This window comes from Eurypyga helias, unplaced genomic scaffold (genome assembly GCF_000690775.1).
Source record: "Eurypyga helias isolate BGI_N326 unplaced genomic scaffold, ASM69077v1 scaffold7375, whole genome shotgun sequence".
Taxonomy (NCBI): domain Eukaryota; kingdom Metazoa; phylum Chordata; class Aves; order Eurypygiformes; family Eurypygidae; genus Eurypyga; species Eurypyga helias.
In genome coordinates this window covers 1-25,204 of record NW_010253358.1, presented here as the reverse complement: position 1 = coordinate 25,204, position 25,204 = coordinate 1, and the positions used below count along the sequence as shown (strand labels likewise).

General features: G+C 44.0%; 1 protein-coding gene across 1 annotated transcript; it reads right to left on the bottom strand.

The window, feature by feature from the left end:
• Positions 1 to 464: 464 nt before the first annotated feature.
• On the bottom strand, positions 465 to 25,196 carry SLC18A2 (solute carrier family 18 (vesicular monoamine transporter), member 2). The gene is made up of 15 exons (XM_010152639.1): positions 25,172 to 25,196; positions 23,136 to 23,487; positions 15,498 to 15,556; positions 13,642 to 13,725; positions 10,836 to 10,928; positions 10,318 to 10,407; positions 10,170 to 10,213; positions 10,033 to 10,093; positions 8,279 to 8,374; positions 5,450 to 5,528; positions 5,148 to 5,199; positions 4,638 to 4,701; positions 3,690 to 3,809; positions 3,022 to 3,155; positions 465 to 575 (listed from the first exon to the last, which is right to left on the bottom strand). Exons 1-15 carry the CDS (start codon positions 25,188 to 25,190, stop codon positions 465 to 467), a joined length of 1,458 nt encoding a protein of 485 aa, XP_010150941.1. The 5' UTR covers positions 25,191 to 25,196.
• Between the last annotated feature and the right edge of the window lie 8 nt (positions 25,197 to 25,204).

Here is a 25,204-nt window from a genome sequence, read left to right as displayed (position 1 = left end):
TTGCAGGGATACAGTTTAGAGGGATGCAAATCGGATTCTCTGAGCTATGCTGTTTTCCTTTTAATTTCCAATTGGATAAGAAAGCCCCGAGCTCTCAAGAGCAACGTACAGCTCCAAACAAAATACAAAATACTGTGTGGCAAGGACTTGACTTAAACCAGTGAAAATTCACATTTATACAGATTTAAACTACACATTTAATCAAAAAATAGGATAGTATTCAATAAAACTAAATACACAAAAAAAGATTAACGCTATACAGATCCTCTGTAAAAGCTTTTCCCCTCCTTATAAGGCGATTCGCAGTCTGCTTTATAGCCACGGGCGATGAATAATATACCTTTGGTTTTTTTGACCATTTCACTATTAAATGTACGATGTAACTAAACCTATTTCTGGATGAGAGAGGTTTCACGTGAAACACGGCATGTTGCACACCAAGATATGTTGTATGGCTTCTCAGGTTATTCGTCGCTTTCGTATTCTTCCCCTTCGTCGCCTGCGGGGTAGGACTGGATGTTGTTCTGGGTGTACATCTTGGTTTTAACGGGACAGTTGTGATCCATCAGTATCGCCTGGAAGAGAGCAGAGGGTGAGTAGCAGCCAGCTGACGTTGCCTCCCCCCGTGCAGCCATCCGGCTGCGTCCACCTTTCAGGGATTTGCCCCTCCTCCCTGGGTGTAGAGCCCAGGCTGATTTCAGCTGGAGTAAATCGGGTCCGACGGTCAGTGTGAGGAGAGATCTTGGCCATACAGACATCACCAGCAAATTTTTATTCCTTACTGGAACCAGTGTTTTGGCCCACGTATTAAATGGAAATACATCCAGCAGTTGCACTGGAGTTGTACTCCAGTTACAGTAATTCACCTCTCCTCTATCCCATCTATTAGAAGCTGGATGAAAGAGCAGGAGGAGTCTTGCAGCTGCAGGCCGAGTCTCCCTTATGAGCTTTGCTTCCTCCTCTCCCTTCCGGTGGAGCTCTGGAACAGCGGGACCGCGCTCCGCTGAGTCCTGGCCCAGCCGCTGCGGCTTGACGCCCGCGGCCAGCTACGGGCTGTTATCCTGCTTGGGGACCAGCTGCAATATTACATGCGTTTGGATTAATTTTTCCGAGGACAATCGAATTTTGTAATCCGAGCGTGTCTCATGTTGAATGTAAGTTTGGGTTTTAATTAATTACGCCAAGAGCACGCTTTTCAAACCCAAAAGAAAGGGCACATCAGTTGAGGGACACCAGGTGCCTTGGGAAAAGGGGTCACTGCAGTTCGAGGTTTGTTGTAGGGGAGCAGACACTGGGAGGGGTTTGAGCCCTGGGGAGGGATCCTGTCCCTTCAGCGATCACTGTGTCACCAGTGAATCCCTGTCAGTGGCCAGGGAAGCACACGGTAAACTTGTCTCTAGCCAACAGCAGCTTTTATTTTTCCCTCTCTCCTCCTTGGCCTTAGTCAATATAAAAACCAGAAAATCAGTGCAGCCCGCAAAGGTCGCGACAAGGGATTAACTGGGATCTCGGGGATTCCGCAGTCCAAATATGCGCAAAGCGAAAGGTCTCTGGCCGCACGTACGCCACTGTTGCGGCAAGATTCCTTTTTCCACCTGCCGTTCTGCTCCTGGCAGCACAAAGCGTGAGCGGCACCCGCAGCAGGCTCTGCCCCTGCCTTTGCAGAGCTGTGCAAAATTATGTTTCGCCCGAATAAACCACCAGCAACGCCACCCTGTGCCCAAGCCACCCCTCTCCAGCCGGAGCCAGGATGGAGCGCTGGGCGGGCTGGACCCACAGCTGGTGCAGCAAAGCTTGGTACTTGTTTTCCAGGATTTTCCCAGCCCTGGAATCACAACCGGGATTGTTCTGCCTGCAGACTGCACCACCTTGTAACCCCTTTGGGAGCTTCCCCCTCTTCCTGCTGCGCAGAGGAAACCCAGTGAGGGAAGCACTGGATCTCCCGCTGGAAGAGGGTTTTGAACCTGATCGAGTGTAAACCTGCAGGAACAGCGAGTCTTAATCGGCAGGAACAGCAGAGTAGGGGAGCAGATAAAGGACGTTACATGAAAGGGCAAATTGGGCTACAGAAATGGGAAAGGAAGGGGGAGAGAAGAATGGTTATAGGCAGGGAAACAATGGAAAAGGACTATCATATCCAAAGCGGGAATCTTTTGGGTGACAGGCTGAGCAAACAGCACTGGGGAGTGAAGGAGTGAAACGTTCCTGCAGGCACATTTTGGGTGTCCTGGGACAGAGCTCCTGGAATAACCAGGCAAACCCCTCACTCCAGGTCTTGTGGAAAGCAGAATTTTACATTTACTCAGGGGGCAAATGTGAACAACAGTGGGGAGAAAGTCTGTTAAAGGCTGTTAATCAGTGTTGCTTTTTGTATCATCATTTTGTTGGGATGTATCGACACGTCTGCCTGCTCCGGGACTCATCCCTAGATACCCACTGAGGGCTGTAGGCAACAGGGCAAGATGCTGATCTGGCCTATGTCGTTCCTACACATCATCCAGCACCTGGGGAGCGCTGATTGTTCTAGAAAATTGTCATTGCCAAAGTTGCATTAAAAAAGAGCGAGTCAGGGTAAGGCCTGTGGTACAGACAGGACGAGAGAAACCATTAATTTGTTAGGGCAGAAGTCTGTAGGGAGGAATAAGGAAAAGGAAAAAAATACTGTGTAAAATACACTGTAGAGGACGATGAGAAAAGACAGGGAATAAACCAAAATTGGTCAGTACAGTTCTGGCACTTGAAGGAAAACAAAGGCGTTTACTCCGACTCCCTGCAGCGTATGCTGTTGCTGATCAGTGTCTGCTGGACCTGGCCTTGTGATTTTGTAACGCGTAACTAATACAGAGCTTTTCTTTACACATCTTGGACATAAAAAGAAGGGGGTGTTCATCCCAAAAATGATGCATGAGGGTGAAATAAACTTTGCTGGTCCCACCTTGGAGAAGTTAGAGGCAGAGATGCAGAAATAAGCTATCATTTGTTTCACTGAAAAGAAACACCCCAAAAAAAGGTTATGCTTACCATTTTCTCCTCTTTGGCAGGCGGACTTCGAAGGAAAAAGCAGAGAGGAGCAAAGAGGATATCCACAATCCCTATAATTGTCATGAGCCACGGAAATCCAATGGCCTTTGCAATGGCACCACCAGCTGACGGACCTTGTATAAATAAAAACCTCTTCTGAAGATCGCTCAGACACAAGATTTGCAGCAGCCACTTTAAACCACAGTAGTTTGATAATCAAAACTCCATTTTTACAAACTGCTTTGAGTCATTGTAACATAAACCTTTCCTGGCTCCACAGTCCACACTCATTGAGGAAATCAGAGATGCTCCTAGGGGCTCCCAGGGCAGCTGTATCGTGCGCTCAAGGAGGCAGGGGGAGTTATCCCCCTCGCAGATGATTGGGAGCACAGCTGCGGTGTTAGTTTTCAATATTCCAAGGCCTCTTTCCTAGGGCTATCCTATTTGTTGTCAGCACCTGACACCCTCAAGCCTCTTACAGCTAATGAGGCTAAGCACGGCATCGCGGCAGAGGAGGGGAGCCGATGCCGAACACAATTCCCTCCGCTTTGATTTCTTGTAGAAAATAAGAACCCTGCTCATAAAACCTGCAAAAGCCACCGGGATTCACACGCAGCGTATTCTTTTTTCTGAACTGTGGGTCATAAACAGGAAAAGGCTGGACTTACCTATGGCGAAGCCCATGCAAAAGGCAACGTCAGCTATTGCGTACACGCTACCGTAGACCGACACGTGACGCAGATCTACGAGGTAGCCCATAATTGGCATCATGGAGGAGTCCACCATTCCTGGTCGTGAGGGAGGGAAACATATTTCAGGAAAACGCTGCCTTTTAGTTTTCTTTTAATGCCTTAACCAACTACTTGCTAAAAAAGGATGCAAAAGCAACTAAAAGGATGCTTGTTCTTATATAAGGAAAACATAGGTGTAAAACCAGACTTTATTACCCATTCTTTTATGGTCTTTACTGTGCCTGAGGTCACATATGGACACGTGTAGATGTGTATGGGTGACGCTGGCCAGTGCACAAGAGAGATGTGAGCTTAGAGCCTGTCAGCCACCTCCCAGCAACTGTCTGCGCAAAGACTCCCATCTCTACCAGCCAAGTAGCTTTAATTCAGTTATTTTGTATGAACTTAGGCTTACTCTAGGCCTAAAAGACTGCATTAGCCTCCCGTCACTCAAAGTTATTAGGGTGGTTTTAACGTGTCTTTTGAGGCACGCGTTCATCGCTAGCAAGAAACGGCACTGACAAAACTGCTCAGATCCCTGGGATTTGTAGTTGTGCCTGTAACTTCTTTCCTAACTGCACAGCCCTCGGGTGTGAAGATGCCCCAGAACACCCGCCGAGCCACCAAGCGCTAAAAACCCAAGCCGCGGTCCCCACTCCAGCCTGACCGCACGGTCCAGCGTAACCAGTTGGGCAGCGGATCAGTTCTGGGCAGACTGGGAAGTCGGCTTTTAATCCCGCTTGCTCTGCTGACCAGTTTGGGCCACAGCCCAGGCTTCCCCGCTGTCAGACCAGAACAGCAACGAAACGGATTTTCCAGCGTAACTTCTTGTAAAATCGTTTTTTACATAAACAGACCATAAGAAGACATTGTAGTTTTTCTTACCAATGGCAAATCCAACTCCAAAATTTGGTGCTATGAGCCCATAAATGTTTTTAGCAAATGGCACCTATAAGGGAAATTTCAGGCAGTTAATTATGTCACACTGCACATGCTAGTCAGGTTAGTGTTCTTTTTCCAGGGTAAATTCACATGGTTATGGCACGCTTTGTACCAATGTGGAACTAGAGTCTGAGCCTTGTTCTGGGTGACAGTTTCAGACAACTGTGCCGTTAAACCACTGACACACTTAGCAGTATGAGCAAGAATAAACTGTTGAGTGACAGCTCCGAAAAAGGATCATCCTCCTCCCTTCAGAGGCATTCCTCCTTAAAATCAAAGCACTGGGATTCAAAAGCACTCAAAACTCTGATCTGGAACCTATTAACTACACATTGTTTAATAATGGATCATAAAGCAGACACTTCAGCCAAATCTCAGGGGAAAAAGCACATATTTGAAGAGGAGTGCACGCAACATTTAGGTGGTTTGACAGATACAGGATCTTCTACTTACGCATAAGATACTTATTCCCACGATTAGCATCCCGAGCAAAGCACAAAGCCACCTGTGAGAAAAGAAACATCCCTCAGCGATTGGTGAGACTGAGATGTTAGAGCTGATCTTAAACGTTTCAATGTCCAAAAGTCACAGGTTACACAACCAAAATAGTAACATCTTCAAAAAAAAAAAAAAGCCATTTTGGTACTACAGGACAAACTTTAATAATTTCTACCATCAGTAAACTGCCCTGGGAAACACTGGTAATGGTACACAAACAGACTGGAAGATTATTAGTATTGTTAAATTAAGCATACCTTCCCATTTTGTGCGCGAGTATCCCAAAAAGATTAGTCCCGATGAGATAAGAGATACTAGCGGGAAGAAAAGCAACGCCTGAAAAACACGAACGAGATGTTTTATCAGCAAGGATTGGAGTGACGTGTTAGAAGAAACTAATAAATTCCAGACACCGCAATTTTGATTTGAACGCGTCTAACAGACTCTTTGCCCTTAGCCCAGAGAATCAAATATCCGGTTTGTTGCAGCCTTTTTATGAAATCTAAGGACATCATCTATGAAACGCGGGAGTAGTGTGATGCCTTTGAAGAAGAGTTCTCTCAGCATCAGCAACAAGAACTGGTGTGGGAGAAGGGATGGAACAAAGAGGAAGAAGTTTGTATCTAACTACAACAAGCGCTGGGATAGGGCAAGGAAAGCCACCCTTTCTTGGTTGCACAGCTTAGGGAGCGTATGCTCGGCACATGCAGCAAGCCCTGAAGGGTCGGGATGGGTGAATCCCTCCCCGGCGGAGCGGACGGCAGGACGGCCGCTGTGGCTTTGCAAGGCACCGTCCCCTCTGAGCCAGCAAAAGCCGTGAGACCTCACGTTACCGGCACGTGTCTAATGCCGCCATACGGTCCTTGGCCGAGCAGCAAGCGAAGCCAAGTGGGCACCGCTAACGTAAAGGTGAAAAAACACCTTAAAAACAAGGTTTTGAAATGATTTAGCCAATATATTTACATTAAAAGTTAATTTAAAAACAATCAGTTATTGGTGTAAATTAAAAAAAAAAGGAGAAATACGTGTAATGAATTGCAGATGAGGGCACCTGAGTTAATTCCTTCTGACCCTCCCATATCTCCCACATCCACTCAGAAAAACATGCTGTTGGGACCAGCAGTTTTTCTTTCCACCGCAGCAGCTGTATCTGGAGCAGACGCCGGCTGCACGGCGGCCAGAAATGTCTCTGGTTTAAAAGCCAATTACAGCCTGTGGTTGAGGGTCCCTACTTTTTTTCGCAGGGCAAGACCCAGCCGGAGGGGAAATGTCCACGGAAGAAATGCTAACGGAGCTGCAGTGTGCCATTGCCTCGGCTGCCTGGGGAGCAGCAGGGAGGATGATGCTGCCCCAGGGGAGAAGACACCGCTTGAAAAACATCTGAGAGGGCAGAGGGACAGGGCGGTTGTGCCTTGTGCTGGATCCTTGCGGAATGGAGTTGAAGGGTTCATGTGTCTTGGAAGAAATGACACAGGGTATTTTTTTTCCTGTTGTGCTGGTTGTATTTTGAGTCTTCTTAAGAAAAATAAAAGTGGGCAACCTGGCAAAACTGGGAAGTCTGACAAATTAGCGTGTGCCATGACAAGCCTTCCATTCGGTCACTGTCCATTCAGGTAATTCAGAATTAGAAAGCAGCCAGGACATTATGGTACACGGTCCAGCCACTTCCTTTTAAGTGTATGTGCTCCTCATCTTTCACCAAGGCAACATAGATTTTCTCATTTCCTGCCTGTCCATCTTCCTCCCTATCTCTCTGATATTCATAAGAAAAAAAAAGATTCAAGAGGTAATTTTTAGCCCAGCAATATCCTGTGATTAAAATCCTTGTGGGTTACAATGGTTTCACCTGTGCAAGCTACTTCAGTACTGCTTGGGGCTGTCTTTTTATACCGAATGGTCACACACAGCACACCTCTACCACCCTAAAAAAAAAAAAAAAATAATGCAGAGGCTTGTTAAATAATCCTTGCAGGTTGGTCTGTAAGCTGTGCTGTGTATACTGAAGCAGAAAGGTAATTTTCTAAATGAGCTTTATGCACAGTAACGTTAATTGATCAAATCAAGGTTCTTTACACCTTCTTCAGATCATGCTTCAAACAGCTGGATCTCCAAATTGCATAAGATAATCATTTGCTTAAAACCCTGCAGTTCAAGACATAATTTAAGAGGCTTAAAAACTTTAATTAATGCTGTCAAATCAGACAAAGCGTAATGGAGTCAATTACTTATACCATTAAGGGGTAAAATTAGTCTCAATTTAAAATGGGTATTTTTCTTCTAGGAACCGCTATTCGACAAAGAGATTTGTAAATCTCATTTCCGTCGCACCAGTGATATGAAACCGTAGCGAGGGAGGCAGATAAGCAATCTTCCTTTCGTAAGGTTCAGCACACCTCGGCGCGCGCGTTCGTTTCGCTGCGTGACCGCGTAGCCGTCGCTGCCGTGTTCACCAGTACCGCAGCCCATCAGGGACCGCCGCCGAGGCGGATCCGTCAGCTCCAAGGCACAACGCTCCTCATGCCCGCGGTGGCTACGTTTTAAGGACAGTCCATCCTTCCTCACACTGCCAGGAGCGGCCCTGGAAGGAGTATGCGCTGGCACGGGCACGCTCTGCACCAAACCTGCTGTACCCACTGCAGACGTCTGCAGCTGCCTGCTTCTGGCCATTCAAACTAGGAACTGAGGAAGGATTTCCTCTAGGAAAATCCCAAACCACGTTGTCTCACCCCGCTGGACTGGGCGTGTGGCTCACCGGGCATCAAATAGCCTCCCCAGCCAACACTCCCAGCCCAAAGGAGCTGGCGCAAGCACAGTGCCATGCCTGCCCGCATCTGGTTCTCCCTGCAGCGTGAGGGTAACCCCTTACTGGAGCCTCTACTACAATAACATCAATCCACCCTTCATTTTTCTTACAAACTGATGTTTGGAATTGTGCAGGCATAACACTGATGATTTAAACATAGTTTAAAAACAAACAAAAAAAAAAGATTACCCTGAAGCATATAGGGAGACCATCACTGAGAGGACCCGAACTGAGACAGTGATTAGACAAAATACAGCAATGTCAATCATATACTGTACTTTACCGAGTTGCCATTTTTTTGAACACATGGTCTCCATCATCCAGATGGGTAATGCTGGTTCAAGCATAGCGATAGCCATGTTTGCGAAGCAGATTGATCCTTAGAAAAACAAAAGGAAGGAGAAAAACCAGAAATATTAATTATTTATTTTGACTACGAACAAAAACTCATGCAAAAAACCAGACGCTTTTACATAAAACACTGCGCTATTTGTCATGCATCGGATGTTGATTAATGTTAAATAGAACAGAATGTAAAATCACCAAGACTAACTTTCTATGTATTTCTGTTCTCCCAGAAATTCTACAATAAAGGTTAAGCTACTTTCATAACGTGGAAGTCTGCAGTGAGCTTGATGACATTTAGAAAGTTCACGAGGTCTGACTGTTGTACAAATGATTAGCTAAAACTACAATCTTTTGGTCTTTACCTAGTCTCCTGGGGCAAAAAACGGAGCCCTGTTGTGTAAGAGGCACAGGCTCTGACCCTATGCCTCTGTCACCTGAGAACGCCTACGATGAGATGGGGAGGTCTCGATCCTAAAAACACCACGAGGCAACCGCAGAGATGTCTGTCCCCTACAAAAGGGAATTCTGTGTAGAGACCTATAGCGAGCAGCCAGCAAGTCCAAAGCATGGGTCTGGCTGAGCTTGCCCAGCCCTATGAATTTCAAATGCTTCCAAATCTCCTTTGAATTCCTGGACCTTTACTCACCCAGACGCAGAGGGGAACAAGCGGTGGAAGTGCTGATTCAGTCTTGCCCGCGGGCGCAGCTCTGCCCTACGCCAGCACCGGCAGATCCAGGCTCCTGTGGCGTTGGGTCAGGTTGGTCTACCCTCACCAGTGCACTTCAGCTTCAGCGTAGGGATTATTAAACCCCGTGGTATTTCTCCAGATTCAAGATGCCTTTCCCACTTACTCAATAGACCTCGAGGCAGAAAAGCCCAATGCAGGGCATGCCCCCTCCCCTAATCCCTTATGAAATGGCTTTCAAGGGAGTTCAGAAGTCGCTGCTGGAGGTGACAACCTCCAACTAGTGTTCCTACTTTTCCTCCTAATACTTACAATCTGTGAAATTTAGGAAAATATTCTAGACTCTTGCAGTTGTCTACCATCCAAATTTTACTTTTTTTTTTTTTTTTTTTTTGAGAAAAAGCTTTGTCTGAGGTCAGGGAAACATTATTTCTCCTGGAACAAGTTCCTCATCATACAGTTCCAAACAAAATGAGCACTGATGTCATTCTTTGCTCAAACCTGTCAGGATGTATTAGGCTGCATATCCACGATGCCTAAAATGAACTTGCAGGCTAGCTGGCTCGCTCCTTTCCCGGGGCAAGGGGCAACAGTTCAGTGCTGCTCTGCCCTAAAGGCGAAAGGTTAGATCTGAGCTAACCTTTCCACTCCGGTGCCGGCTCCCACTCGTGTAGTGTCTGAACACCTCGGGGCTGCCCTCTTCCGAGGTGCTCAGGCACGCTCGAGCGGCTCCCTTGATGCTGGAAAATCATCATCTCATTGCCTTAGCAAGCAACCACAATTCCTTAGTGTCCTCTCAGCTGGAAAGATACCTACGTTTCAAACTTTCTGCCTGTTGCGTTTCTCCTGGTATATTCATCCTGTGTTACCAACAGGTTCTTTGAGCTTTGTGTAAATGAAACCAGCAAATGACAATACCCTTAAACCAGCTCAGCCCGAGGCATTCCAGCATGCCAGGTGTAACTCCAACAGTCAGTTTAAAGGAATAAACAAGGATCTGGTACCTGCTGCAATAATGATATACGGGTCCTTCAAAAGCGTCAGTAACGGTGTCCCCTTCTGACTCTAGGAAACAAAAGCTTGGGATTAGGAAAAGCAAAGTGTCACCCATAGCCTGGAGTGTTTTTACCTTAATACTTACTTCTGCTTGTGCTCTGGATGGCTGCAGAACAAATAGTTGAACAGCTGCGAAAAGAAATCAATATGGTAACGTTTCTGAAGGGGCTTAGCCGGTAGTCACAGAGAAGGGGTGTGCTACCTGGCCATACTGACTCTTCGCATCTACTGACCTCCGTCTAACAGAGCGAGTGCTGCCAGCACCAGGAAAGGAGAACTCTTCCCCACGAACTCATACATGATGCTCCCGAAAGGTGGGCCCACTGCCGGGGAGAAAGGAAAGACACAGTTGTGAAGCCCCCTCTCGCTGAACAAACACCCGCTGCAAGCCTTGGGGCACCCTGCTTTCAGCACTCGGTGACCATGAAGCTCAATTTAAAAAAAAAAAACAAAAAACAAATGAAAAACCAAAACAAAGCTCATTGATCATGACAATAACCATATTCTTCACTCCTCAAAGTACTCTTCCATGTAAACAAACCCCAAGCATCTCAGAGATTGCTGCCCGACACATGTATCCACGTAAGAAACGTGCTTCTGCGGGAGAAACCGTGCTTAACGTGCACCACGAATCTAATCTGGAGACAGTACAGTCACATGGCACTCAAGACTATGCTGCTGCTGCTTTCGTGGATCACGAGCGCATGCTGGGGGTAGTTTTTCTTGCCTGCACAACCTCCATCTCACTGACCTAATACTCCCATAGCAAGGCCTCCTAGTGCAATTCCCATTGCGTTGCCTCTCTCTTCATCATCCGTATATACGCTGGCGAGCATACCCATCCCTAAAATAAAAAATAGGAAAATAATTTAAAAAAAACCAAACCAAAGCACGACACAAGATTCGGCAGCTGCGTACTATGGTTATGGTCATCACTTGCCAGCCCTGCTAACTGACATGACAGCAGGTACCTCTCATATATAAATTTAAATATATATATATTCCCTCCGCGTGGGATTCACCTTGAAGCCAAAGGAGGTTTGGCAAATGTAAATGGTCTCTGAGACCACGTTCTACCATACAGCCTTACTCAGGTAATGTAACGATGCCCTTATTTGCTAGATTCTTTCTCCCTGTCTTTTTCACAGAGCTTTTAGATGATGCTTTTCTCTTAGGCGAAACAAAGCTTTTGACAAGTATTCGTTGTTGTTTGTACTCTGGGGGCTCTACACAAAGTGCTGGTGACCACTCCCAGCTGTACCAGCTGTGTGCTGGGCAGGAGGTACGATGCAGAGCTGATTACTTGGAAAACGAGTATTTCGAGTTCAGCATCCAAAATTAAAGGATTCTTTTGACCTCCATCTTCACATGCCTCACTTCTGCATTTGATGATGAGCCTTCATTTCACAAAAGGAAGTACAAAGGCCAATTTCTTTGTGTTTCCTGTGAAGCATTCAGAAACGGTAGAGGACAACGCTGCAGAAGAGTCCTCATAGGAATTAGTAATTTTTTTTCAAATCAAGGTTTAGGAAGGACACAGTAAACAGGGTCCACAGCTACACAGTGAGCCAGAAAAAGAGAACGCATGTGGCAGGCTGATCACTAAGCGAATACCATCCACCGTGTGCACCAGACGGGCAGAGGCTCCGTGCAGATGAACATGCTCAGAAAATCTGTGGATGACATCAAATTGTTCACACAAACAGTTGAAGGGCAAGTTAGAGAATGGCAGCGCAATTCACAGCGCTTTTGTGAGACCTGGAGAAATATTCCAGAAAAAAACAGGAGGCAACACAAAGAAGATAACTCAGAGTTTTGCACTTTACATGCACAGATGCAGGTGAGGTAAATGACTGATTGGCAGCAACGCTACAGAGAATTTCCCTGGCTTGTGAGATACGTGAAGCAACTCTCACTGTCGTTGTCCCTTGTAAGGGGTCAGAGCTTCTTCTGAGTGCTGGGCCTGGTGCAGCACAGGTGGAAAAGTGGGGGTGCCTGGAGACTACCCAGAGAAGGGCAGCAAGGGTGAGAAAAGGCTTAGGTAAGTATCTGCGAGGGCCAACTGCAGGACTTTCCATTTAAAACCAAAGGAGAAAACTGACGTGAGATGTGATAATCTTGCAATATGACTAAGAGCCACAGAGATGAAGAAAAGAAACTGTTCTTCGTGTTCTCTCAAGTATGGGAAGCAGAAAGGGGTAACATGACAGTAAGGATGTCATGCTTTAGATGAGACATCCAAAAAAACTTCCTGACTGTAAAAGTACTGAAGCACAAGGATAGATGCTGAGGGCATTTCTGTAGGCTTCCGAGAACATGCCTGTCAAATATGCATGAGAAATGACGGATACAAAGCTGATCCTGCCCTCAGGAAGGGGGTGGACTAGATGGTCTCTTGGCCTTTTCTGCTCCATTTTGTAGGTTTTCTGTGAAAAAAGCCACATACTTGTCTAGGAGCCGCATCCAAGGTACGCACTCGCACAGGGACTGAGTTAAAGCTGAACAATAATTTTGACTCTGGTGTGTCTTCCCTTCAGCAAGTTTGCCTTGTAACCTTAACTGGTACAAAGAAAAGGTGGATTTTCTTGTCTCTACCCCTCCTGGTCATCTTTGCCTTCCCTATCCCTGGCTCCTCATACCAGGCCCTGCCTGCTCCCTTAGCTACATCTCCACTCTTCGTGCTACTCATCCAGGCTCAAATCTCCCTGCTTAACTAGTGTTTGGGCAGCTTCAGACCCACCTTAAGCAGAAGGTGCATCTTGCTCCCAGTTTAAATGCTCAGTCTGGAGCACTGCATCTCCCCAGCTGCAGGCTGGAGCAAAAGCCTTGCGAGAGGAACCAGGAGGGATCCTGCAGCCAAATTCTTGTTAAGTTTCCATGGAGTGTCTGTGAGCCCTGCTTATAGGCCAGTCCAACTTGGAAAGGGAAAACCAAAAGACACATTCTTGACAAAAGGCTGTATTCACCTCCCTTCCCAAGTTAAAATTATATTTCTGCTGCCATCACAGGAAAATCTTCCAAGGAAAGGCTGTGAAATGTTCCAATGTGAACAAAACATATTTTCCTCAAGTATCAGTCTCAGAAATGGTTGAATAGTTTGGGCTGAAAAACCATATTCCATTTAAAAGTTAAAACTTTGTATTAGAAATGTGGTAGAGGTAAACTGAGTCCAAACTCGCAAACAGTATAGTAAGTCCCTGAAAACAACATTTTATAGAAGTTTCAGTAACAGACAGAGCTGCTATCCCTGCTGTAATAAGTACCAACGTAAGTTCCCGATGACCTTTAAAATGGCTAAGAGTGAATTTAAAACGTTGAACATGCAGCTGCAGAAATCCCAGGGAGAGCTCTGCCTTACTGCTACCCAAACACCAAAGAAGTCTGAACAGACATTTGCTTTTGAGTTACTGTGTATGAAAGCGACAGAAAAAAAAAGTGAAATCGATTGAATGTTTTTGCATTAATTATTGAAACTGCAGTCATAATACAATTCAGAAAATGAGTAAAAAATGACACAGTCAGTGCTCTGCATTTTACTCTATCATCTCTTCTCTTACCTGCCACTGAAGAACAAGATGAACCCACTCCTTGAAGGGACCTGGCAATAAATAGTAATGTGTAGCTTCCAGAGAAGGCAAACACTAGAGAAAAAACAGATAAATTTTTAAAATTAGGTTAACTCTAACCAGGTTAAAAAGTTAGATTTCTTGAAACTATCACAAAAGCTTCACACAATTCAGTCAAGCGTTTACAGTGACTTGTGCCACTTTCGATGCTAACTGCATTATTTTCTCTTATTGCATTTAGATGTGTCAGTGTTGAATTGCTCTCAGGTGTCTAAGCCTCCTGGTAACACAGAATGCAAGCACACAAGCAGTTTTAACTAATTACTTGGGCTCTGATTACATCCTGCCCTGATTCAGCTGCATACAGAAGGAGTAATAAGCCCTTTCTCTCCAGCCTTTCCTCCCTGCCCTGCTTTGGCTAAGGCTGCCTGGGCAGAAGCTCCAGGCGCTCTGGGAAAACATGTGGAAGCTAGGTCCTCCTGTTCGAGGGCTGCAGCAACGGACCCACCAGCAGACCACCGGAGAAACTGCATCTGGGGAGGTGCCTCCCTCTCTCTCCCCAAAAGATTTTACCCTAGGCTTCACTCTGCCTTTTCGGACAGAGCTCCTGGATGCTGCACTTGTCAGCCCAGCTGAATTCCACATCCACAACACTGGGAAGTAGGAGTGTCCCAGAAACCCACACGCACCTCTGCTTGTAGAGCCTGGGCCATGGTCAGTGCCAGTAAATCTACAGTGAGTTTTGAAAATCTGTTGTCAGTTCCTATCTGTTGGCCACCTAAGGAGTTTTGCCAGACAGGTTACAGCTGGGGGAAGCTGTTACACACCAACTGAACACAAGATCCACATGCACTTCTCCCCCCATGCCCTGTGGCATTGGGTCTCTCGGACCTTTCGCCAGGTCTTACAGAAATCCCTACCCTTGTGGAAAGAGAAAGATCAACCAACAGGTAGAAAGTATGACAGCAGTACTCCCCTTTGACATGAATTAGGCTTACTACTCTTGCCTCCATCCCATCCAGAATTTGTCAAACGTTCCTAAAATTCAGAGTTGTCAGAGACTCTAAGACCAGGTAGTCTTCTCCGGCACTCCGGTCCCCTTGCTGTTAAAAGTATTTTCCTCATATTTCACCTAAATTTTCTTTGACATGGCTTTAAGTTCATTATTCCTTTTCTTAGGTACAGCGGACATGGAAAACCGCTCCCTTCCGTTTTGTCACAGACTCTGATGTCTCACATCTGCCTCCTGAAGCAAACCTGGTTCTTTTCATCGTTCTTCACAGGCTTCTAATGGTCCTTGATGTTCTCCTCTGTACTCTTCCCATCTGGGCCACTACCTTAAGCACCATGCCAAAACTGAACATCAAACACCAGCTGAGGCCTTATCAGTGTCATTCGGAGCAGACAAATGATATCAGCTGACTTGCAGGCTGTGCTCCTGTTTGCACATCCCACAGCGATGTTTAACAACGCTATGATACTGTTGACTCATATTCTGCTCGTGAACCACTGCAGCCTCACGATCTTTCTGATAAGCCCCTATGACAGGGAGTTGTTAAAGGACCCTGCAGTCAGTCCTCCCATGACTGTCAGTGTAAAACTGTCTGAGCAGCACCTCAGATGGCAAGAAGGTGGGATGCAAGGTGGTGAATTCCTTAGAGCCCGTTCATAAGAGCATACTTGTCAAATCCCATCAGCACCACCACCCATACAGAGCAGTCACCCTTAAATTTTCCTGGAAAATCAGTCCCTCTACATCAACAAGAATAATTCCTAGCGGTAATTATTACAGATCATTTATTTAAATGTTGCATCTGAACCAGACCAAATAAGAAGTGGACACTTACTGATTGTTGACACAAACATGATGCAGAAGCCAGCAAACAGTGGAATCTGGTAGCCTATTCTGGAAAACAAAATGAACATTCACATTTCTGGGATTGTCTCACTGACATTCTGAGTTAGACTTACTCACATGAGTGCACACACCACAAAAACCCAACCTGTAGTTCCCTGGTAGGCTTTCAACTATTTATTGTGAACCACGTGATCAAATTTGTCCACGTTACAACTGCCTTTTCATTTGGTACAACTGACTTTGTGTCTGAAATCCCTTCCCTCATTACAATCCGATTGCACTGTTCTTGTTCCACCACAATTGTTCCCAATAAAGCCCCTCTGGGCCTCCATGGGGTTGCCAATGATATAAGAAGGGAAGATTTGTCTGAGTGTGCTGAAATTTAAAATATCCTGGTAGTGTTTCCATGCTCATCTGTTTCCATCCTCATGAGACAATGACTATAATGAGACACGGTCAAACCAATGGCTTTTTTTACTGAAAAAAAAATTGTCATCAGCTTTGTTGGGAGTTCTGCCTCAGCCAAGAACACTGGAAGAGTCCCAAAGAGCCTGAGAATAATATTTTTGTTTTCCATGGGTTTAGGAGTAAAAATGGAGCTGATCAAAGCTTTCTTCATCAGCCCGCTTCTTCATTAGGACTCTGAAGAGCCTGTAGAAATGCCTGGTTGCCACAAGGATTTTCAAGTTTCCAGAAAATAAAGAATTTTCTGACTGGAAAGCAAATACATTTTTTGAGCAGCTAAAGCTGAAGTTTCAACAAAAAAATCATAATATACTATTTTTCACATCATTAAAAATCTGCCCTAGAATCAAAGCCTCCACCCAGGTATCTCTGAAGAGAGCCTGTATATTCTATTCAGCGCATTTCATTCATGGCTTCTTTTCCTGTAGGACTGTGCATCTCAAATGTATTTGCAGCAACATTATTTAATGGCCGAATTCTTCAACAAAGGATGATGCTTTTCAGACTTCAACTTCCAATGATTTAACAGTATTGGGCATTTATATTGGCAGTATTGGCTGAAGTAGATCAATTGAATAATGGAAGGGTCTATAATGGTCCTTGTAATTTTTAATAATAGGAGTCATGACAGTTAAACCAAAATAATTATTCTGAGCTTTGTTTTTTTGTTAATATAATTTTTACACAATTAAGGACCTTGGATAATGGAAAACTCTCTGAAGTGCAGGGCTGTTTATTATATGTCTCATTGTTTGAGTTTTGTGAAAGAAATCTAGCATGCACATTTCAGCACGCCACAGAAATCTCTGATGAAGAACAACTTTGCTTTAAATATCATCACCACAGTAAAATATGACAAAAACGTTGCACGCAGATTCTTCTAGTTGAAAGTGGGTGTTACGAATATTCAGTTACTAGTTACTCGTGTGGTACTTAACTGGTATCTCCAAAGAATATTAAATCCCCAGCACTGTCACAGACTTCCTCTCTGGCCTTATGATAATTATTCTAATCTCTTAGCACCTTGATACCTGACATATAAGAGAATAATACTACCTTTTTTTGTCTGCTTTAGTTAAAGTGGACGGTTTTTCTAGGCCTGTCTCTTCTCTTGCTGGGTGTACAGTAGTTATTATACAATGTGATGCTATTCTCCTCTGATGTTTCTATGTACATGAGGAAATAAAAAATTACCTGTAACCAACTTCTTGCCTGCCTCAGGGCTGAAGCGAGCACTTCCCTTCCCAGTGGGGTCAGGTAAAACAGGCCACAGAGGGACTGACCATAATTCCTTTGATTCTGAGTTTTTCAATTAAAGAAAGCACTGCTAGATGCACAGATTAAAAAATACCATACCTGCAGGTATGGCTGTTGTCACTGGTGAGTGGTATCATCTCTCTCTGTGGTGTGAAAGCAGAAGTCGCATGTCCTTAGCCTTCTGCCATTGCAAAGTAAAGCAGGGTGGTGTCTGTCAAGGCCACCCCAGAGCTATTTAGGATGAACACTCTGGGAGAGAAGTCTGATTCCCATACAGGAATAAAGCAATTCTTAGACTTGACACAGGGGCCATGAGACAGCAATTTGCTTCTGCTACAAGTACACTGAATTAAGATTCAGTTATTTGCATGAAGACAAATGCCATACAAATCAGCTCCCATATTCACATTTCCATCCCTAGATGAGAGACATGAGCTGTGAGATCTTCCATAAACATTAATGTGTTAAACAGAGAGAAGGACTCTCAAACTAGTTCTAAGTGATACTCTATCAAGCTAAAGCAGATTTCAATTCTTCCAATAGACTTCCTACACTTGGAAGGTTTCTGGTGGTTGAAGGCTGTGAGCAAACAAGTATTCTGGGAGTCACTGTCAATGCTCAGTGAAACACTCTTCAAACATTGTTCTTAATTTTTGGAGTCACAGATACTATTCTTCCTTTACCACGGACAACTAGGATTACGGCAAGGTGTGAAGTGATACGTAGCAGAGGGTGATGAGAACAGAACTGGAGCAGAACTCAGTCCTACTTTTGCTACGCAGCAGACCACAATGCTTGATCACACATACCAAGGTCCAACACATACCCTTTCCTCCACACAGCAATTAATCATTTCAGAACTAGACTCCGCGTGGGCACAGATAGTCATTTCAGCCAAAGTCTGCAATGCCAGTGATCCATCATACAAGAAGATGCAAAGGTATACAGGTCAGTGCAGGGTATGTGTTTGTCCCAAATTAAACAAGTCATTATAATCCTCTGAAAAGCTAAAAATGGCCCACAAGTTGGAGATGCACGATTCTGGTGTGCTGCCCCTGCATGAGACCGCTGAACCTCTAGAAGTCATGGTTGCTCTGGCTCGGAGGACAGTCTTACCCACATCCAGCTGACATTTAATTAGATATGCAGATTGTCCTGCATAATCTTAGCAAACCCTGCCTTCTCCTGAAATAGTGGCACTTATCAGTTGGCAGTTGTGCTACCACAAATGTCTAATCTGCAGCTGCATTCCCTGATCTGTCCACCAGATATTAGAGAGCACAGACCGGGAGCTTTTGCAGAACATTTACCGTATATAACATAAATAATCACCAGCAGGAGAGGCACTACCTGTAACAGCCAACTATTCAGTGATTCTCTCCTTGGTCCTGGGCCATTCGTGTTCTTGCCATGTGAAACCCGTGAATATGCAGTTTCTACTTCTTGGCCATGATATGGCATACTCCATCACAGTTACCTCTACATTTTGTTCCTCTGCATGTTTGCAACACAAAAGAATATCACAGCCTGTCTTCCCTCTTCTTTTTTCTCATTACCACATGCAAGCATGTAATTTTCTTGGGCACTCTTTTCAAAATCCTCCTAGAGAATCTGAAACAGAATCCAGCATGTTTCACTGAGCCTACCTGCAGCTAAAAGTGATTCCTACAAGTATGTCTGACCTCTGAAAAAGCCAGAGGCATTAGTTGAAGGAGGGAGAGGAAAGACTGCTGCTGATGAAGAACGCCTAAATTACTCCGTTTCCGTCCCACGCTGGCCCCAGACTGCAGGGCTGCTTGGAAGCAGATTATACCCATTAACAAGGTTACCCTACAATAAGACAACGAAGTGATGGGTCCTGTGCAGCACTAAAATAAAGGTTACACTGACCAGGTCAGCAGCTGTGGGTGATTAGAGCCTAATTATCCATCCACTACAGCGCGCAAGTCCACTGACTTCAGCCCTGTTGCTATACAGTCACACCGGTACCACTGCGAGCATCCCTGCCGAGTCTGTCCGGGCTGGCAGTCTGGCTGTCTTCTTCACTGCCAGGGAAGACTGGGAGGATGTATGGCAAGAAGAATATTTTCCTTGAGGTTATAAACCAATGAACCGCTGAGTGCATGGAAGGAAGAACACGCAGGGGGAGCAGGGGCAGGGAGTGTGGTCCATGCACTCTCCACCTCTGTGCTCCATGCTGTAACACCGGGTAGGCAGAGGGTGGTCAACCAGAACTGGTCATTTCAATCTCCTGACAAAACCCAAAGGAAAGCTTACGTCGGAACTGAACAGTAACTAAGTAATTACAAGAGCTATTTATTTCTCTGACTCATTCTTTGCATGTTTGTTGGTGATGAACCTATCACGGTCCTAGCCGCTCCTTCTCTCTCATGCAGAGGTTCAAAGCTGTAGTCAGGCTGGTGTAAAAATGACAACGAAAATATCCGTTCATTTTTTAAATTATTTTTGAGGCCAATACGGATAAGTATAAGGTTAAATATATAATTCTTTTTTTTAACTGATAAATAAAAGGAGAAATACGTGGCAGACGAGACATTCATTGGTAGATGGTGGAACTAGTGCAGCTGGGCTCACAGCCCTGTTCACAGAGCTTGGCAAAGGTTAGAAAAAATAGTGGAGCAAATCAGTCAGTCACAGAGGACACAGCAGCCTTTTGCCCACCCTCTTCACTATAAAGGATTCGCCAGAGCTTTCAGTCTCCCTTTGCCAGTGCATCCTCCTCACAAGGTGTCCTGGATCAAGTGCTGTGCTATTTGTATAGTTTCTTACCAATTTCACTACAAGGATAAACACAACGTGCATCTGAGCCACAGAATCTTACCAGCTGTGCCCTGAAACCGTGCCACGGTGGGCAGTGTACTGCTGACACCCTATGGCAAAGCCATCACCCAGCATTCCCTTTGCTAGGACTGTGTTAGACCAAGGGTAAATTGGGTTGTTTCAGAAATTGCATACCAGTTCACTAAGCCAGGCGTTTTGTCTGCTATTCCACAGGAAGAGCTGGGTTTTAAATAATAAATATTTTTAGCAGAACTTATTTCTTGAATGAAACCAGTTTTGAAATTTACTTTTAAAAATCTACACCTCCAGTAATTACAGAAAAGAAAAAAACAGCCGAAAAAAAATCCAGAAAACCTAAAGTAATTGTTGGCACAGACTTGTATGAATAGGACATCCTGTTGCATCCTCTACAAACTCAAGCGCTCAGATCCAGTGCCTACTGAAAGCCAGGTAAGTCCATACTCGACTAAAGACCGAAACCACTCTTGAACAGCTGTATTTGATGGAAAAATAAAACTCACGAACACAGTGTGCTACCTATTTGAGAAAGAAAGATACTGGGCATCTTAACAAACTGTGCACACCAATCTTGAACTAAGTGGCCGATTCTCCTAAAGCTGTGATATTTTGCTGAAACTTTGCAGAAGTAATAACATCGATAACAATTATCACTAACATCTTATCAGTGGTAAGGAAGAGTCTTTATAATGATAACAGATATTTTCTGTTTCATTTCTAATAATCACAATTTTCACACTGCTTTTTAACTGATCATATACATTGTTATTAGGAAATGTCAACTTCAGGGGGATTTTTTGCCAGTGACCTCTACAGTTTATTGATAAATGTGCTAACTGATATTTCCCACTGAACATTTCTCAGAAGACAGACAGATACTGGTACCAAGATACAAATAAAGCGCAAAAGAAAACCAGTAATCCTTAAATCTAATTTAGGGCCACTTTGCCACTAAAGCACACATTTCTGCTATATGAGAGAAGAGTTTGTCGCACAGGGCACTGGGATAATGTGCTCCTTGATTTTAATTCTCACACTCGTGGGGGTCCGAGCTTGCAGACCTGCCCCGGTGATTGCAGTTACACACTCAGCCTCATGCAAAAACCTGTTTCCAGGAGAAAATCTCAGCTCACAGCACTAACGTGTGTTGCCCACCCTGCTCCTAGCAGGGACATGGTACAAGAACATCTGCTGCCCCACTGCCGAACCCAAAGATGTATCACGGCAGCTGGCTCCAGGGAAGAGGTGCTACCCCGTGCCTTGGCACAGGCAGCACCAGGCTCCGGCCGGAGATGCACAGGCACATGGAGAGGCATCGGCAGGGACACGCACCCTCTTACTTAGACAGATGTCTGCCAAAGAAAGAGCAGGGATCGTATCTACAGTATGATGTCACTGCCCTAATGAAAAAGTCGTCAACGATGTGGAGCGTCTTATTGCCTTTCTCCTGGTCTGGCAGGTTGTGGAAATGACATTGACAAATATCAATGGGGCAAAAATTTAGACATTTAGGAAAATCTAGAAGAATACCTAAAGAACTATTATGAAAATATTATTTGACTTTATATTACTTTGCCTGTGGATGAGCTATCATATCCTCACAAAACAATACAGAAACTCCAGGTAACAAAAATGTGTCTTCCCCCTCAACTTGCAGCAATATTTGTGGAAAAGTAATTTTGCAATGGCATGCTTCTATCTGTCGGTGGTATGCAGTAGGAGATAAGGTGACGTGAGAGAGAAATGAAACTGTCTGTCTCATTTAAAGCTTATGTGCTCAGATCAGTTCCACAGACTGAATTCAGGTTTTGAATTCATAACGGTGTGAGTCAAACTGCCACTTAGCCCTCAGCTGGGTACTCTTCTATCAGATTGCAATTAAGCACTCAGCTAATATATATATATATATATAAGCTGTAAAACCTAAGAAAGGTAGTTTGGGCTTCAAAACCTGAAATATGTAGCATTAAAGTGTGTTGGTTGTTTTGGGTATTGTCACATATAAGGGGCATTGACTGCTTAATCTAAAGTGTTTTACAGGACAAATTTATCCCGCATATTATTTTCTGAAAGGAAAAAAATGTACTTTATAAAAACAACTTGAATAAGAAAGATGGAAAATAGTGACCCAACTAAACACATTTTCGAGTTTCTTTCCTGCAGAAATCAATCTCATGTTCTGTTTAGGAGGATTGCAGCTGCTTCTGTGGGGAACAGTTACACAAAATGCTAACAATGAAATCAAATTAATAATTAACATCAAAAATTATATTATAAATACTTTTTTATCTCCATGTAAACATCATTAGTGCTTGGGTTTTGAGAGGTGGTGGTGGTTGCAAGTCACTGATATGGGGGCTTAGCTTGACCCTGGCTCAAAACAGATTTTCTATAAAATACCATGTAAACATACTTTGTTCAAGACACCATATATATGCAAGAATTAAAGAGAACAATTTGAAGGCTGGGCTAGATCATTTTTGGGTGGAAATCTGTGATCCACTGAAGTGGGCGATGAACTTGATCAGCCAAGTTTGACACTTGTCCATTTTTCACTAAGTCCACATGAATTTCCCACTGAGTCTTACCTCTGGTGACTCCAAATCATTGAATACCAAATCGCACTAAGAGCTGCACATCTCTGTGAGACCAAGGGAGGGATCCGAACCCTGCCTGCAATTTTAATATCACGCTTACCTAATGTAGGTGTAACAGACGTATCATCAATTCAGCGCTCGGTAAATACCCCGTTGTAGTCCCTTTTGGCCCCATATAACCATATTGAAGACATTTCAGCATCATTTCAGCTAAAGTTTCTATAAAAACCTGAGGTCTCGGGAGCTGGAGGAAAAGTGTGTGATACTGAATGTATCAGATGGCTCATGTGCAGCTTACCAATTTATTTTTGAAAGGATGTAGATGTTTGGAAGTGTTTACCAAATGTATTTCACTCAAATGTTCCTCCAGTTAAAGTCAGAAGGCCAGTAAGCCAGGGTGACGACAGGATACTTTTGTGTGAAGCACCAGTCCTGACTCAAACACCAATACAAATTCCTAACCGAGGAAAGCAGTAAAAATAACGTACCTGTTTGTCAGCGGCCCTATGAAGGGGTTAGTGATTAGCTGCACTGTTGCTTTTGAAGCAAACAAGAGACCGACTTGAACATTTTCATTCAGCAGGTCCTTATCTTCCTTAGGGCAGTCAGATGGGGAGGGAGTCACATTTACTATCATCTGTTCTGTCTGAGTATGATGCAACTCTCTGGGTCGTGCCTTATCAGATTCGTTTCCAGTAACCATGGTTGAGTTGTCGTAGTAGGAGAAGATGCTCTGAAAATTGTCCATCGTTGTTGAGACTACGTTAGGCTTAGGAGTCTGGATTTCTGTGGCATTTCTCTCATGTTTGATGCTGTAAAGGTAACTGGGAATTATTGGCACTGGAAAAACAAATAGAATATATTGGCATCTTACTATCAGGTTATTTATAAATGGAATCACCATATTTTCTTGTTTGCTTTGCCATTCATTAGGAAATAAAAGGCTTTCCTACAGAGCACATTAGTAAGGATTTTGAAGCCGGAAACACAGAACTAAAATAGAAGTTTGCTCATGGGAAAAACACACCCGTAACTCAGAAGTACAGTTTAAAACAAAAAGTTCTTTCACATTAGTTCTTTATTTTTTTGCCAGTTTTCATAAACATAAGATTTTCTATACAGACATCATTCAGAAAGCAAAATATAAGACGTATCAAACCCCATGTCTGAAGAGCCTCTTTGTTTCACATGACTGCACAAATTTATTAGATTGTAAAAACACAAAGGATGAGAAAAGCACTGAAACTACTATTAAGCCAGAATATAACAAAATTTAATAAAGCACATTTCTAATATAAACCACAAAATATTGATAAGAAGGAAAAAAAGTATATTAAGTAATCAGAACTAATTTGCATATATTGTTTTTTTAAAAATAGACATTAAAAATATCATCCAGAATGGACATTCTTTATATGCTTCAGGATCTTAGCTGCAATGAATTGCATTAATAGCTATCTCAGAAATTAGCATTTCAGAATTTGTAAAAACAGATGCCAGGTTCATTCAGTTTAACATGGGTGCCAGAATCACCCCTCCTTGTCTCGCATCTCCTCCTGAAAAAGCCCACTCTTTCAGTAAGCCTGCAGACTAGAATGATTTCTATACCTTCTACCATTTATGTTACTGAATAAGTAATTAAATGTTAATAAGTTTATAAGAAAGTATATTCATATTTAAAAAATCCAAACTGGACACAGATATTTTTAGCTAGGATCTACATTGTGGCGTCCACGTTTAAGCTGAAGTCCCCAAGAAATTCAGGAGTCTGAATCAGGAGCTGACACTGCAGCATCGTCCAAGAGCTGGCTCTGCACAGCCCCGAGAGAAGCCTGTGCATTCGTCTGTGTGTGTGTGAGCATCCCTGAACCAGTAGTTGCTCTGAACCCTTTTCTTTAAATTCATATAAACATTAGAATATGAGGACTCCTAAAACTACCAGTGAAACATGTTCGAGCGGGTAGAGTCCTGAATCTTGACACGACACCACTTGAAGCCAGTAAAAGTTGCATCTTTGGTCAAAACTTCCATTATTTTATTAAAGCATCTCATAGAAGTGTTTTTCTTAAAACCCAGTTAGATAGTTTTCTTATTAACCTATCATTTTAAGACCAAGGCAGGGACAAGAGAAACTATCACAAGGAAACAGGCATCTCCAATGTTATCGAGCCTGTTGTTTCAGTTGCGTGACCACAAGAGAAAAAAGGACGATGAGCTAAAAATACTGTTATCTGCCGTTCCGTGAAGTATTAGTGGCGTTTAGGAGAAAACAAAGAATTATGAAAACCTTTTTATACCATCCCTCAACCTGCAATTAACATAGAAATACAGCGAGATGTTGGTGTGCACGGCACTGTGTTGGCAATACCTAGAATATCGTTCCTGTCTTAAAAAAATCAGTGCTGGAAAACGTTCGGTTTGCCAGCATTAATCACGCAGCCGGGGAGTACATCTGCCACCGGAGATTACTGCTGGCACAGACCGGGAGGGGAAGACAACCCGCACCAGACCCCGCTCTACCTACCGACCACCGTCAGCAGCATGTTGTCCAGCAGCA